Consider the following 16973-nt stretch of genomic DNA (forward strand, 5'->3'; position numbering starts at 1 on the left):
GCTTCCAAATTTTATCAACATTTAGTTCTTGCAGCTGCTTTGTCAGTTCTCGCTGTCAAATGTTTAACACGGAGCTCTTGTGATTGTACAAAACATTGGAGAATTTAGGACAATTTCACACCTTAGCACAAAGTGAGGGGCTGTAGTTCAGAAGACAACCATCATCATCATGGCAGTGATGATAAGCTGTAGTGTGATCATCAGTAGTAAAGGAGAGTTACTGAGGGTGCAGGAGGCATTAGTCATGTGATAGGCTGTAGAGAGCAAGAGGGACTCTGGTTTCTTGACCTCTCAGGAATAGGGCAACTACAGACTGAGAGTGTAGTGTTGAGTAGTTGCTGGCATCTGCAGCCTCCTAGAAGAAGACCTTGTCATGTTAGCCTCAGCCTTTTCATCTCTAGTTTCTTGCATGGTGCCACTAGAATCGTCTTAAACTTGGATTTGCAATCTGTTTCATATACTTTCATAAGATAGTGAGTTGTTTGCCAGGACTGAATGTTACCTAAACTTCCTCTATGATAATAACAAGAATAAGCAGGTACTCTGGATTGCCACTCTGGCACTCCAGCGGTACAGGGTGCCACCAGTGCATACTTCTAAAACTGAACAACATCACAGAAACCAACAGTTTCATCATCTGAAAGGAATATTCTTCCATGAACGTGCAGCTGATGTCCAACCCATGAATTATATGCCATATTCCTTGGGAGTTGTCATGATTCTTTCATCCTGCATTATCCAACATTCAAAGAAACAAACTCTGGTTTGGTGCTTAGAAGTCAAAGGATACTTACTTTAAAATTGGCTCTTGACACATGTCAAGAATCCAGCAGTGAGAGACCGGCATGTTACAATGAGAGATGCACGATCACCAGTTGTGTAATAAAGTAAGCCATTTAAATGTTGTAGGTGCACTTTAAGGACTTTGAGAGATGCCCTTCAATACTAAGCTGTCTCTCTTTTTTCCCATCTTGTTTCAGAAAGCTGCAGCACATAGGGATTTGGAGTGTCCTCTTATATGAATCTCAAAAAGCTAGCATTCACATTCTGCAGGTTTTAGAGAAGGCAAATGAAATTTGGCTTTTATTTCAAGAGGAGTTGAGTGTTTAAAAAATGGGAGATCTTGCTAAAACTATGCAAGGTGCTAATCAGAAGACACTTAGAACAGTTTTGGCTCTCTTACTTAAGGAAAATGTACTGGCATTGTGAGCGATCAAGAGAAGGTTCCCTAGGTTGATTCCAGATATGGAGGGATTTTCTTCAGAAAAGAAGGGTTGAGAAGGTTAGGCTGGTTTTTACTGGAGTTTCAATGATATTGGAATAAGTAAGATTTTTAGGGGGCTTGACAGAGTAGATGTGGAGAAGTTGTTTCCCCTGGTGAGGTGTCGAAGACAAGAGGGCATAATCTCAGTGTAGGGGGTCACCCATGTAAGACAGAGGTGAGGAGGAATTTCTTCTTTGAGGGTAGTAAATTGGAGGAGGGCGGTTGAGGCTCTGTCATTAAGTATATCAAGGATATTTCTTAATAATCCTTTTACATAGTTGAGATTTTTAAAAATCCATTCATGGCATGTGACTCAGCCAGCATTTATTGCCTTTCCCTAATTGTTGAGAGTCAACCACATTGCTGTGTGTCTGGAGTCACATGTAGGCCAGCCCAGGTAAGGATGGCAGATTTTGTTCACGAAAGAACATTAGTGAAACAGATTAATTTTTTGCAACAGTCAGCAATGATTTCATTTCTATTGTTAGACTCTTACTCCCAGATTTTTATTGAATTCAGATTCCACTATCTGCCACGTAGGGATTGATCCTGGACACCTAGGACGTTACTGGTTTAATAGTCTAGTGATAATAGAATGTGGCACGTCTGGGTGAGGGTTGGGGCAGTTCCTCAGTGGTTGATAAGAATTTGGAATCCATTGTGAAGGATGAAATTTCTGAATCTCATGGAAGTACTTGGTAAAATAGGGCAAAGTCCGCATGGTTTCATCAAGGCGAGGTCATGCCTGAAAAATTTGTTAGAATTCTGAGGCGGTAATGAGCAGATTAGACCAAGGAGAGCCAATAGATGTTATCTATCTGGACTTCCAGAAGGCCTTTGATAAGGTGCCACACAGGAGACTGTTGAATACGATAAGGGCCCATGGTGTTAGAGGCCAGGTACTAGCATGGATAGAAGATTGGCTGAGTGGCAGAAGGCAGAGAGTGGGGATAAAAGAGTCCTTCTCAGGCTGGAAGTTGGTGACTAGTGGTTTTCCACAAGGGTCAGTGTTGGGACTACAGTTTTTCAGCTTATACATTAATGACCTGAATGAAGAAACTGAGGGCATTCTGGCTAGGTTGTAGATGATATAAAAGTAAGTAGAGGGACAAGTAGCATTGGGGAGGCTGCAGAAGGATTTGGACAGGTTAGGAGAGTGGGCAAAGAAGTGGCAGATGGAGTACAATGTGGGAAAGTGTGAGGTCATGCAGTTTGGTAAGAAAAGTAGAGGTATGACTATTTTCTAAATGGGGAGAAAATTGAGAAGTCTGAAATGCAAAGAGAATCGGAAGGGGGCGGGGTGTGGGGCGGCAACTATTCTCTTTCAAGATAAACTTGCAGGTTGAGTCAATAGTTAGGAAGGCAAATGCAGTGATGACATTTATTTTGAGAGGACTTGATTATAAAAGCAATGATGTACTTCTGAGGCTCTACAATGCTCTGGCCAGACCACATTTGAAGTATTGTGTGCGATTTTAGGCCCCATATCTCAGGAAGGATGTATTGGCCCTGGAGCACATTCAGAGGACATTCACGAGAATGGTCCCTAGAATGAAAAGCTACTATGAGCAATGTTTGATGACTTTGGGACTATACTCGATGGAGTTTAGAAGGATGAGGGAGGATCTGATTGAGACTTGCAGAATACTGAATGTTTTGGTCAGAGTAGACATTGGCAAGATGTTTCCATTGGCAGGAGAGACGAGGACCCGAGGGCACAGCCTTGGAGCAAAGGGAAGGCCCTTTAGAATGGAGATAAGGAGAAAATTCTTTATCCAGAGTGTGGTGAATCTGTGGAATTCATTGCCCCAGAAGGCTCTGGAGGTCAGGTCATTCAGTATATTTAAAACAGAGGTTCTTGATTGTCAAGAGGATCAAAGATTATGGGGAGAAAATAGGTTTTCAACCCCATTTTCCTATCAGCCATGATTGAATTGCGGAACAAACTTGTTGGAATGAATGGCCTAATTTCTGCTCCAATGTGTTTTGGTCTTATACCATGAGGTCATCAGAATCTAAAAGTCATAGTTTATTATCTTAATTGAACTGGAAGATCTATTAAGCTGACTTCACTTCTAAGCTTTTCACCCTTGTAATTCCATTCCCAACACTAACTCAGACACTGTGTCACTTTAATATCAGGAACATGGCACTATCAATTGTGTTCTTTTTGTTTTATTTCTGCCTCTCCACTTACTGAATAAGATTGATGAGGTGATCATGTCTGAATTAAATGAGACTGATTCGATTATGCATTTTTTAATTTCCTCCTCTTCTGAATAATTTAGATCTCAAGACAATGTTTCCTGGGAACTGTATCAGGATTTGAAAACCAGGTAGCAAAGCTATCAGCTTAAGCCCTGATTCCTATTCATTGCTTGCTGGACATGCTTTGATTGTTTTGGTTAAGGGATTGACTTTTTTTTGTAATAGCAGATATTCTTTTCTGCTACTAGGTGACTTGCATGTTCGTGTTCCAATCCTTTCTCATTTCACTTGAATGTTCTGTTCTTACCTATAATCTTCTTATTGTGTATAATTTTCTCCTTTCCTTTCAAAAGTTTCACGTACCAGGATTCACCTCATATAAAAGGCAGCATACCACCTAATGCTGAGTCTCTTCAGCTGCATATGTTTTGACTGAAAGTTTGTGAAAGAATCCCCCATGTAATTTACTCCTTTTGCTTAAAATAGCTTGGTTCTGTTTTTGTTTCTCTTCTTAACCAGATGCCCTGGGAATTTGACCAGCAGTTTTCCCCAGGATAGCACGAGTTCTAAATTAATGTTGTACTGTGTGCATTCTGCTGTTTGCTGCTGCAGAAAATAATTAACCATTTCCCAAACCTTCAGATGTATAATTTGGGTCGCATTTTACTTTGTAAAAGTCAACAAAAGCCTTTCAGAAATATTGATTACATGACGTGTACATTGAAACACTAACCCTGTCTGCTCCATGTCAACAGTTTAAATCGAAACAAATAGTGACTCTGGATGGCAGTTTTTTTTTGAACCCGAAAACTGACATGTTTGAGTTGAATGGGAAACTAAAGTGATAAAAATCTGAATCCATTGACTTCCGATGTCTACAGACAAGCAACAAACCCACCCCAAGAATGTGGTTTGGCATTTTAAGTATTAGAATGTTGCTGCGAGATGCATTATAATTCAACATTTTGAATTAATCTGGGCAGTAATTTTCCCAAACTTGAGAACCTAGCAGCTAAATCCAGCCAACGACTGTCGAATCCTGGAGGGGTGAGAGGGGAGTGCGTTTCAAATTACCTGATGGATCCAGCATTCTAGCAAGGTCAAATCCTGCAATTCAATATTTCCAATTTTCAACCTTTTCAGTTTTCCCATTGGCCTCCGATGAGCCTTTTTATGTTCCCCTGCACACCTCTGTTCCCTGTCTTTCAGCCTTCTAATCTAATGCCGATCCCATCTTCTAAATGAGAACTTCAATAGATTTTCCACCCCCAACACTGCTGCTGCTATTGGGGATGGGCTTATCTTGCCCTGTGTCTTCCTTTGATCTTCTCCATGATGAACTGGAACAAAGCCTGTAAATCAGGCTGACTTCTGAGTAGGAAACATGTTGGTGTTACCTTATGTACGCCGTGTGGAGTGGAAACCCCTGTACCTGACAAGTCAGTTCAGTTAAAATCCAGTCAGAGATTTTGATTTAGTCTGCCAGTGTAAAATCTGGATGCTTGTGACCTTGATTAGTCCATGAAACTATTTTCTACATTTTAATTGCCATGCTGAAGGTGGTTTTATTTGCTGTGCATCTATATAATCATATGAATCAAAACAATTTTGTTGCTTTTTTTGTCTTTGCACAATCTCAGCCAATAGTTGAACAGAAAATCCGAACCCTGGTCTCTGCCAGTATAAGATTATAACCAGGGTGTGCTTTTTGGAGTGCGCTGTGCTGGCAGTTTCTTTTCCTTCTAACTTTTTTCTTTAGAACAGTGCTTGCAGAAATGCTACTAATGGAGAACTGTGTGGTAAAGAGCCTAAACTATTTTTGTAACTTGGGGTAGAATTGCTGATGCTGAATCTAGTATTGCTATTTGGTGTGAGGCACGTGCATGGTAGTGTTACTGTGAGCAAGCTTGGAGAACTGGAAGCAACTAATACCTAATAATAGAGCAGAAAATTAGCAATTGAATTAAATTTTATTCCATAGATTTTGAAATTTAGATTGTTGTTGGATTTATGGTTCACTGGAAATGTTGCATGTTTTGATAGCGTTTAAGGACCCCTTATAGCATTAATATCTCTGTAATGAAAATGACAGCAGTGGCTGTTTCGTGTATAGTCACCATGGTTCTTGAGCAAAGGTTTTAATCATGAGTTGAGATTTTTCCACTTTCTTCTGTTTTGGATGTTATCTGTCAAGTTTTTACTTTAAGCTTTCCATTAATAGCAACATTGGAATTCTCACAACTGTCAAGAACATCTCGTGCAGCAGGTGTTTTTCCTTTATTAATATTAGTTAAGAAAGCTGTCCTTTCAATCTATTACAATACAGCTCTCTCAGAATCCTTACGGACTTAACTCATCCTTATTCCACTACGCAAGTTAATTCATACTTAATATTGGAATGCTTTTTAAAAGAACAGATCAGTCATGATATTAAATCAGTGCTTCACTGACATTAGATATATCTGATGTCTGAGTTGTCTAAAGAGTACTGCAAGAATTTTCTCCAAATTCTTATGCTCTGTCTTAGCTCCTTGTGCTTAATTTATTTGAATGCAGCTTCTTCATAGTATTTATTGCTGTTGAATTTGATAGTGCTGTTTTGAGAGTTTCAGTGGTGGGAGATAATGCCATATAAAATGGACAGGAAAATGATTATAATTGCTACTATGAATTTTTTAACGTTGGTTTAAGATCGTTGTCGCAGGAACGGCCAGCAAACTCATCCTCAGTGGATCCACAATCTTATCTCCACAAGAACAAAGAACTCACCAACTACTGCAACCTTATTCAAGAGCATTACCATCAATGTTATGTAAAAGGTAATGAAAGTCTGAGGGTTTGTGCTCTTTGATGTTACAGTAACTCAACACTGATTTCTCCCATGTCCCAACTGTTTGAAGTGTTGTGTAACCCAAGACATGAACATTTCTCCCCCATGTTTATGTATATAGAAACTAATAAAATGATGATATATTGTATACCTTACACTAGAATTCTTGTAAAGCTGTCTAGTGCTCAATTTGCTATTTTCAAGCAGGCTGCTGTTTACTCTTGAAAAATAGCAAAGCTTTATGCCCCCATATAAAATTCAAATTCTTATTTCTGGTTTATGTTTTATGAGAAAAATTAAAAACAGATAATTGATTCTGAGATAAGCCTGATGAGGTAGTATGGCCCTATTCTAATCTCATACGTTTAACTTTCAATCTGCCATTTTTACATCGCACTTTTAAATTTCACTTGGTGGCAAAATGTTTCATTTTGGAGAAGGGAAAACTTCATACTATGTCCCCCTGTTGTCATATAATACTCATTTTTCAATTTTGTTGATAATACTGTCATGAAACTGAATTCAAATGTTACTGATTTTAATTCAGTGCCTAAAAATTAAAATTAAACTTTTAGCCCTTTTCACAGCATTAAAATTGTGACGGTATCCCCAGTCTAACCATTGTTCTTCATTGCTAGAACCTGCCAAAGATGCGCTGTCAGTAACAGGTTGTTCTTGTTTAACTCAATTCTTCATGTGTACATCCTGATCCTGAACTTCTGTATAATGCAAATGTGCAGTAAGGGATGTTTTTTTTAAAGGTTTGTATTAAGGTGCATTTTTGAAGCAATGTTTATATTAATCTATGTGGTATGGGATAAACTTGGTTAAAAGGAGAAAATGTTTCATTCCCAAAGTTGAATTCACTCATCTTAATGGGCATATTAGTACCATAAAACTTCTGTTGAAGCCACAGATGTTTATTCTTAAGATGCTGTTTTATTTTCTTCTTAAAGGTGTATTTAGAAGTTTACAGCAATCATATTACATCAGCTCTCAAGACCTGCTTACAGCTATGGACTACTGTGAGGAATTGCTGCAGGAAATTGATATCACCACTTTTCTGCAAACACTTTGTGGACATATCCGATCATTCCGTGAAAGTCATGACTTGCAGCGTTGGAGTGATCATGACTCCAACCCTACATTTGTGATTGGAGGAGTAGAACCTGAGGATGACCGGGTCCAGAGGGGAGTTCTTGCATCTACTTCAAGGTACTGTCCTGTGTTTTTGGTTGTCACATATCTCCCAGCCAGCACATTTGGTATTTAGTAGCTGTCTGCTGATAACAGGCGAGTAGTGTTAAGTTTAACGATCCTGCTTTATACTAGGCATTCAAACTTCTGATCAGGAACAAATAAGTTCATGTTGAGTTAAAAGTACATGAGGAATTTCTTTTCTGTTGTGCGGTGCAGGCAATTGTAATTTATTTTCTGTTGTAATTATATTGTTTTAGTGATGATCCCATCAGAGGTGGACTAAATCATTGATGAGATGCATTTAAAATATTGCTCATAGCTTTTATGCCTCCCCTTGGAAAAGATGTTAATGCTATGGAGAGGCTAAATGAGAGATTCGCTAAGATCATAGAATCATACAGTATAGAGCAGACCATTCAGCCCAATGAGTCCACACCACTCCACTGAACAGCATCCCACACAGACCCACCTCCCCTTTCCCTATTCCTGTGACCTTGCATTTCCCATGGCTAACCCATGGCTGCCTGAACAATTGCTTTGTGCATGGGAAATCATGTCTCACAAACTTGATTGAGTTTTTTGAAGAAGTAACAAAGAAGATTGATGAGGGCAGAGTGGTAGATGTGATCTATGTGGACTTCAGTAAGGCATTTGACAAGGTTCCCCATGGGAGACTGATTAGCAAGGTTAGATCTCACTGAATACAGGGAGAACTAGCCATTTGGATACAGAACTGGCTCAAAGGTAGAAGACAGAGGGTGGTGGTGAAGGGTTGTTTTTCAGACTATAGACCTGTGACCAGTGGAGTGCCACAAGGATCAGTGCTGGGTCCTCTACTTTTTGTCATTTACATAAATGATTTGGATGCGAGCATAAGAAGTACAGTTAGTAAGTTTGCAGATGACACCAAAATTGGAGGTGTAGTGGACAGCGAAGAAGGTTACTTCAGATTACAACAGGATCTGGACCAGATGGGCCAATAGGCTGAGAAGTGGCAGATGGAGTTTAATTCAAATAACTGCGAGGTGCTGCATTTTGGGAGAGCAAATCTTAGTAGGACTTATACACGTAATCGTAAGGTCCTAGGGAGTGTCGCTGAATAAAGAGACCTTGGAGGGCAGATTCATAGTTCCTTGAAAGTGGAGTTGCAGGTAGATAGGATAGTGAAAGCAGCGTTTGGTATGCTTTCCTTTATTGGTCAGAGTATTGAGTACAGGAGTTGGGAGGTCATGTTGCGGCTGTACAGGACATTGGTTAGGCCACTGTTGGAATATTGTGTGCAATTCTGATCTCCTTCCTATCAAAAGATATTGTGAAACTTGAAAGGGTTCAGAAAAGATTTACAAGGATGTTGCTGGGGTTGGAGGATTTGAGCTTTAGGGAGAGGCTGAACAATTTGTGGGCGGCACGGTGGCACAGTGGTTAGCACTGCTGCCTCACAGCGCCAGAGACCCGGGTTCAATTCCCGCCTCAGGTGACTGACTGTGTGGAGTTTGCACGTTCTCCCCGTGTCTGCGTGGGTTTCCTCCAGGTGCTCCGGTTTCCTCCCACAGTCCAAAGATGTGCAGGTCAGGTAAATTGGCCATGCTAAATTGCCCGTAGTGTTAGGTAAGGGGCGAATGTAGGGGTATTGGTGGGTTGCGCTTCGGCGGGTCGGTGTGGACTTGTTGGGCCGAAGGGCCTGTTTCCACACTGTAAGTAATCTAATCTAAGTAATCTAATCTAATCTAAAAGCTGGGGCCTTTTTCCCTGGAGCATCAGAAACTGAGGGGTGACCTTATAGAGGTCTATAAACTCATGAGGGGTGTGGATTGGATAAATAGACAAAGTATTTTCCCTGGGGTGGATGAGTCCAGAACTGGAGGGCATAGGGTTAGGGTGAGAGGAGAAAGATATAAAAGAGACCTAAGGGGCAACCTTTTCACACACAGGTTGGTGCGTGTATGGAATAAGCTGCCAGAGGAAGCGGTGGTGGCTGGTACAATTGCAATATTTGAAAGGCATTTGGATGGGTATATGAATAGGAAGGGTTTAGAGGGATATGGGCCGGGTGCTGGCAGGTGGGACTAGATTTGGTTGGGATATCTGGTCGGCATGGACTCCTTGGACCGAAGGGTCTGTTTCCGTGCTGTACATCCCTATGACTCTATAAACCTGGACATTATGGGCAATTTAGCATTGCCAATCCATCTAATCTGCACATCTTTGGACTGTGGGAAGAAACAGGAGTACTTGGAGGAAACCCACACAGGCATGTGGAGAATGTGCAAACTCTGTACAGTTACCCGAGGCTGGAATTGAACCCGGGCCCCTTGCACTGTGTGGCAGTAGGCTAACCACTGAGCCACTGTACCACCCAGACATTCCCAGAGCTTTACTTAAGAGGAAAACTTGAGAAATGAAGGGCTTTTAATAATTGAACAAACAAAATTTTGAGAAGATCGTGTTTACATACTCACGGTGGCACAGTGGTTAGCACTGCTGCCTCACAGCGCCAGAGACCCGGGTTCAATTCCCGACTCAGGCGACTGACTGTGTGGAGTTTGCACGTTCTCCCCGTGTCTGCGTGGGTCTCCTCCAGGTGCTCCGGTTTCCTCCCACAGTCCAAAGATGTGCAGGTCAGGTAAATTGGCCATGCTAAATTGCCCGTAGTGTTAGGTAAGGGGTAAATGTAGGGGTATGGGTGGGTTATGTTTCGGCGGGTCAGTGTGGACTTGTTGGGCCGAAGGGCCTGTTTCCACACTGTAAGTAATCTAATCTAATCTAATCAAAATAAAAACCTATTTTCACTGCTCGTTAACTAGAGGCATAGGTTTAATGTAAAAAAAAAAATCCAAAGGGTAGTCGAAAACTGAAACACTCTGCTTATAATGTTGGTAAAGGCAGAAACCTCTATAACCTTTAAGAAGCAATTAGATGTGCACTTGCAATGCCAACACATACAAGGTTATGGTCAACTAGGCGAAAGTGAGGACTGCAGATGCTGGAGATTACAGTCAAGATTAGAGTGGTTCTGGAAAAGCACAGCAGGTCGGGCAGCACCTGAAGAGCAGGAAAATCGATGTTTCGGGCAGGAGCCCTTCATCAGGAATCCTGCCCGAAACATTGATTTTCCTGCTTCTCGGAAGCTGCCTGACCTGCCGTGCTTTTCCAGCACCACTCTAATCTTGATACAAGTTTATGGGCCAAGTACTGGAAAATTACATATAATGGTTAGGTAGTTATTCTTGACTGGCATGAGCATGATAGTCTGAAGGGTCCTTTTCTGTGCTGTACCTCTCCGACTCTTTGACCCTATCACCAAAAAAAATCAAGGAAAGGGTTAGAATTTTTTTTTGAAAGATTGAATTTCTGTGAATAGTGAGAGGGAATCCAAATGGCTTTTATAAAGGGAACAGACAAATATTCATGAAAGAGAAGCAAGCATTGTAAAAGAGCAAGAAATGGAACAGAGCTTCTGGCTAATTCTTTAAGGGCAGTGGCAAAATTGCAGGGTCGCCTTCTGGGATGTAAAATGTCATGGTTTAGGGATCGACTTCCAGAGAACAAGGTTAAAGGCTTTGCCACCAAATGAGGGGAAAGTTGCATACAGTGAAAACCAGAATACAAATCTCCCATCAATTTATACCATATTTACTGAATAATACATGATACTTAGAAGGCATACCAATGGCATTCATTTGTCATTATTGCATATCATTTTAGATTATTGAATTTAGCATTACATTTATAAAAGTTGAACCTAATTTCCTGATATTGGAATTGAACATCTAACTGTAATTCTCACAGTTAAATTTAAATTTGGGATATGAACTTCTGAGTATTTATTCTTAATGAAGAACAGTGTTTAGAGAGCGTCAGATAGGTTGGAAATTTATTTTAATGAATTCTGAGAATGATTCGCTTTAGTTATTTGTTTATCACTATATTAACATGATTGAAAAATGCTTATTCATTTAAACATTTACTGCCGAGAAAAGATAATATTGGAGAAATATGAAAGCAATTATCAAGTTGCTGTTGAATCTTCAAATTGCCTTCCCCATGCAATATGTACCAATTTAATTTTTAGATTCATTTGTTTCTTTTTTTCAAACCTCATTTCTCAATTGGAGAAGATGAAAACTTAAAGTCCCATGTTGTCCAAACGTGAACAAAAGAACTGAACTCATGTGTTAAGGCGAGAATGACTGCCCTTGACATTCATACAATATTTGGCTGGGAATAGCTTTAAGACCACCCAGCAAATTTGAAGTCAGTGGAAATCAGAGGGAAAATTCCACTGGTTGAAATTATACCTCGCCCAAAAGAAGGTGGTTGGCTAACTAAGAGAATGCAAAAAAGTTTGAGATCAAGTGGGCATTTTCAGGATGGCAGCCAGTAACTAGTGGAGTGCCACAAGGATCCGTGCTGAGGCCATAGTTGTTCACAATAAGTATTAATGACTTGGATGAAGGAAGCGAATGTACAATTGCCAAGTTTGTAAACGATGCAAAAAATGGATGGGAAGGGAAGTGGTGAGGACGATACAAAGAGTCGATGGAAGAATATAGACAAGTTAAGTGAGTGGGCAAAATTTGGCAAATCAAATATGATGTGGGCAAATGTAAGGTTATACAAAAATGGAGCAGTTCAACATTATTTAAATGGAGAAAGGCCGCAGAACACTACAAAATAGAGATTATGGGGTTCTAATGCATAAGTCACAGAAAGCTGGCATCCAAGTCCAGCAGGTAGCAAGGAAGGCAACTGGAATCTTGGCCGTTAATTCGAAGGGAATGTAGCATAAGAGTAAGGAAGTTTTGATAGAACTATACAAAGCATTGGTCAGAACACACCTGGAATTCTATGAACAGTTTTGGGCCCCGTATCTAAGGAATGGTATACTGCCATTGGAGGAATCCAGAGAAGGTTAATTAAGAAGGATTTTCTTACGAGGAGAGATTGAGTAGGTTGAGGAATGAGAGGTAGCCTTCCTGAAGATTTTTAGAAGCTTGACAGATTAAATGTAAAGAGGTTGTTTCCCCTTGTGGGAAAGTCCAGGATCAGAGGGCATAATCTCAGAGTAATGGGTCGCACAGATGAGGAGGAGTTGATTTTCAGAAAGTGGAGACTGTGTGTAATTCTTTAACACAGACAACTGTAGAGGCTGGTCATTAACAATATTTCAGATTAAGATAGAAAGTGGAGTTGACAATTGTCAGATGTGCCATGATTTGAAGGAATGGTGGAGCAGACTCGGTTGGTCCAATGGTCTACATCTGCTCCTACATCTTATGGCCATTTGGTTCTGTTACTTAATGCCCACAATGATGATTCATCTGAAGTTTTTATACGTACTAATATATTTGAAAGTAAAAAATAACTTTCTATTTAAAATCACTGAAATATTTCCACAGCCATTTCATTAAACTTGTATTCTTCAAGAACCATGTTGATGTGAGCTTTCAAAAACAAATTGGAAAGAATATAAAATGAAACAATTTTGACAGACCCTCCCAAAACCACAGTCCAACCACGTCATAGCAAAGCCACAGACCTTAGACTGATTGATTTTTGAATGTCTACAACCTTCTGAGTGAAGGCATTTCTCCTCCTCTATCTTGTGGCCCTTTATCCTGAGACTGTAACTGCTAGTCCCAATCTCTCCAGCTAGGGGAAGCATATTTACGTTGTCAAGACTTCCAGGATTTTGATGCACCATATTTTTAACATAAATTTTGTTCTTCCCACTTTGTCAGTTTCAGTTCCTTTCTCTATGCTGAGAGCTGCTAATTGGCAACTGTACATTCCTCTGTTGTTGGTTTGTCTTGGTTTCAATGATGCTTTATTTTATCAAAAATATGACTTAGAAGAAGGAAGACTCGCACCTAATTCAAAATGCCTGAGTGAATTTATTTTCCTTGTGCTTCAAGTGAACTTCTTATTTATTTAGATTAGATTACTTACAGATTACTTAGTGTGGAAACAGGCCCTTCAGCCCAACAAGTCCACACTGACCCGCCAAAGCGCAACCCACCCAGACCTATTCCCCTACACCTAACGTTACGGGCAATTTAGCATGGCAATTCACCTAACCTGCACATTTTTGAACTGTGGGAGGAAACCGGAGCACCCAGAGGAAACCCACGCAGACGCAGGGAGAATGTGCAAACTCCACACAGTCAGTCGCCTGGGGTGGGAATTGAACCCAGGTCTCTGGCACTGTGAGGCAGCAGTGTTAACCACTGTGCCACCGTGCCACCCACACTGTGCCACCGTGCCGCACATTTATGAAAACAAACTTAGCTAAAGAATAAAATTATGGTACACAGGGCAATACTCTGTCAAATACACTTAAAATATTTATTTCAATCATAATGAAAGGTGTGGTAAGAAATTCAAAACCATTCGTGTTGTTTTCTGTCAAAATTGTTTCATTTTAAATTCTTTCCATTTTGTTTTAGAAAACTCATCAACAATACAATTTTAACAAAGTGCCTGTAGAAATATTTCAGTGGTTTTAAAATAGAAAATGAAATCTTCATTTTTTGACTTTCAAATATATTACTACGTATAAAAACGTCCAGTGAATCATCATTGTGACAAGGGGTTCCTCATGATAGACTGGCTAGCAAAGTTAGATCATATGGAATACAGGGAGAACTAGCCATTTAGATACAACACTGGCTTGAAAAAAGAAGACACAGGATGGTGGTGGATGGTTGCTTTTCAGACTGGAGGCCTGTGGCCAGTGGTATACCGTAAGGATTGGTGCTGGGTCTATTGCTTTTCATCATTTACATAAATTATTTGGATATTAACATAGGAGGTATAGTTAGTAAGTTTGCAGATGACACTAAAATTGGAGGTGTGGACAGCGAAGCAGGTTACCTCAGATTACAATGGGATCTTGATCAGATGGGTCAATGGGCCAAGGAGTGGCAGGTGGAGTTTATTTAGACAAACGTGAGATGCTGCATTTTGGAAAGGCAAATCAGGGGTGGACTTATACATTTAATGGTAAGGTTCTGGAGCGTGTTGCTGAACAAAGAAGCCTTGGAGTGCATGTTCATAGTTCCTTGAAAGTGGATGTACAGGTAGATAGAATAGTGAAGAAGGCATTTGGTATACTTGCCTTTATTGGTCAGAGCTAGATTAGAGTGGTGCTAGAAAAGCACAGCAGTTCAGGCTGCATCCGAGGGGCAGGAAAATCGACGTTTCGGGGCAAAAGCCCGAAAAGCTTGATGAAGCTTTTGCCCGAAACGTTGATTTTCCTGCTCCTTGGATGCAGCCTGAACTGCTGTGCTTTTCCAGGCTTTTCCAGCACCACTCTAATCCAGAATCTGGTTTCCAGCATCTGCAGTCATTGTTTTTATCTTTATTGGTCAGAGCATTGAGTATGCATGTTGGGAGGTAAAAACACTGACTGCAGATGCCTGAACTGCTGTGCTCTTCCAGCACCACTAATCCAGATACATGTTGGGAGGTCATGTTGCAGCTGTACAGGACATTGTTTAGACCACTTTTGGAATACTGTGTGCAGTTCTGGTCTCGCTCCTATCGGAAGGATATTGTGAAACTTGAAAGAGTTCAGAAAATATGTACAAGGAAGTTGCCAGGGTTGGATGATTTGATCTATAGGGAGAGGCTGAAAAAGCTGGAACTGTTTTCCCTGGAATGTTGGAGGCTGAGGGATGACCTTATAGAGGTTTATAAAATCATGAAGGGCATGGATAGGGTAAATAGACAAGGTCTTTTCCTTGTGGTGGAGGAGTCCATAACTAGACGATATAGGTTTAGGGTGAGAGGGGAAAGATTTAAAAGTGACCTAAGGGGCATTTTTTTCATGCAGAGGGTGTGCGTGTATGGAATGAGCTGCCAGTGGAAATAGTGGAGGCTGGTACAATTACAACATTTAAAAGGCATCTGGATGGGTGTATGAATAGGAAGGATTTAGAAGGATATGGGCCATGTGCTGGTAAATGGGACTTGACTAATTTTAGGATATCTGGTCAGCATGGATGAGTTGGACTGAAAGGTCTGTTTCCCTGCTATACATCTCTGACTCTAACAGTTGTGAAGGCCTGAAAGTAATTGAATGTCAGCAACAGTAACTCTTAAAAAGACTGTTAGGTGAAAGAGCATGGTGATTACTTTCTCTGTGCTTTAAGGTAACTAGCAAAGAAATCAGAGGAAGTATTCAATGGAATGCAAAATTCTATGTGACATAGAACATAGAAGAATACAGCGCAGTACAGGCCCTTCGGCCCTCGATGTTGCGCCGATCCAAGCCCACCTAACCTACACTAGCCCACTATCCTCCATATGCCTATCCAATGCCCGCTTAAATGCCCATAATGAGGGAGAGTCCACCACTGCTACTGGCAGGGCATTCCATGAACTCACAACTTGCTGAGTAAAGACCTTCCCCTCTCAGTTGTAATTTCAGTTCCTGAGGTTTTCTGCAGAAATTATTATTAAAGAAGTATTTTGAAAGTCAGTTTTGAGAAGATTTGTAGCTCAGGTTGAGGTTCCGGATGTAAGTTTGCTCACTGAGCTGGAAGGTTCGTTTTCATACGTTTCGTCACCGTACTAGGTAACATCATCATGAGCCTCCCGTGAAGCACTAGTGTCAGTGACCCACTTTCTATTTAGTGTTTAGGTTTCCTTGGGTTGGTGATGCAATTTCCTGTGTTGATGTCATTTCCTGTTCTTCTGAAAAGGGACAGGGAATGACATTACCACATCTGAGAGAAATAACAAGAAATGACATGGAAAAATGATGTCAAATGGCATCACCTCAAGAACTGACATCACCACAGGATATGACATCACCAGCCCAAGGAAACCTAAACACAAATAGAAAGCAGGTCACTAACAGCAGTGAGCAAAAGTGTAGACTGCAGATGTTGGAGATCAGAGTTGAGAATGTGGAGCTGGAAAAGCACAGTCGGTCAACCAGCATCTGAGGAGTAGGCAAGTCGATGTTTTGGGCAAAAACCCTTCATCAGCAAGGTTTCTGATGAAGGGCTTTTGCCCGAAACATCGATTCTTCTGCCTCTCGGATGCTGCCTGACCTGCAGTGCTTTTCCAGCACCACACCTTTGACACTAACATCGATGCTTCACCAGATGCTCACTGATGATGTTACCTAGTATGGTGACAAAACGTCTGAAAATGAACCTTCCAGCTCAGCGAGCAAACTTACATCTAAATATTTTGATCCTGAGTAATTTACAAGCAAAATATTTTGTGTGCTTTTAATTATAAAATATTTCTGCATGTCTTAGCATAGCTATCGTAGAGTTATATAGATCTTCAAACACAGCAGTACACCAATCTTTGCTGCCATTTACACTTCATGGGAGCCTGTTGCCAGATCTCTCTCTATAACCTACCAGCATGTCCTTTTATTGTTTTCTTCATTATGTACTTACATAGTTTTGCCTTAAATATGCCCTTTGCCTCAACCACTATTTGTTTTAGCAG

At 40.7% G+C, this 16973-nt stretch overlaps 1 protein-coding gene across 9 annotated transcripts in view; it reads left to right on the top strand.

Moving 5' to 3' along the window:
* The window catches only part of szt2 (SZT2 subunit of KICSTOR complex), a 257630-nt gene that overhangs the window by 78676 nt on the left and 161981 nt on the right, over positions 1–16973 (top strand). For 7 of the 9 annotated variants that reach the window (XM_043698914.1, XM_043698920.1, XM_043698917.1 and 4 more), the window contains exons 27-29: positions 3553–3600; positions 6164–6291; positions 7259–7517. In XM_043698914.1, coding sequence (XP_043554849.1) covers positions 3553–3600; positions 6164–6291; positions 7259–7517 — 435 coding nt within the window. The remainder of the gene's footprint in view (positions 1–3552; positions 3601–6163; positions 6292–7258; positions 7518–16973) is intronic. The other 2 variants (XM_043698918.1, XM_043698921.1) reach the window with 1 other exon arrangement.

This window comes from Chiloscyllium plagiosum, chromosome 11 (assembly GCF_004010195.1).
Source record: "Chiloscyllium plagiosum isolate BGI_BamShark_2017 chromosome 11, ASM401019v2, whole genome shotgun sequence".
NCBI classification, from domain to species: domain Eukaryota; kingdom Metazoa; phylum Chordata; class Chondrichthyes; order Orectolobiformes; family Hemiscylliidae; genus Chiloscyllium; species Chiloscyllium plagiosum.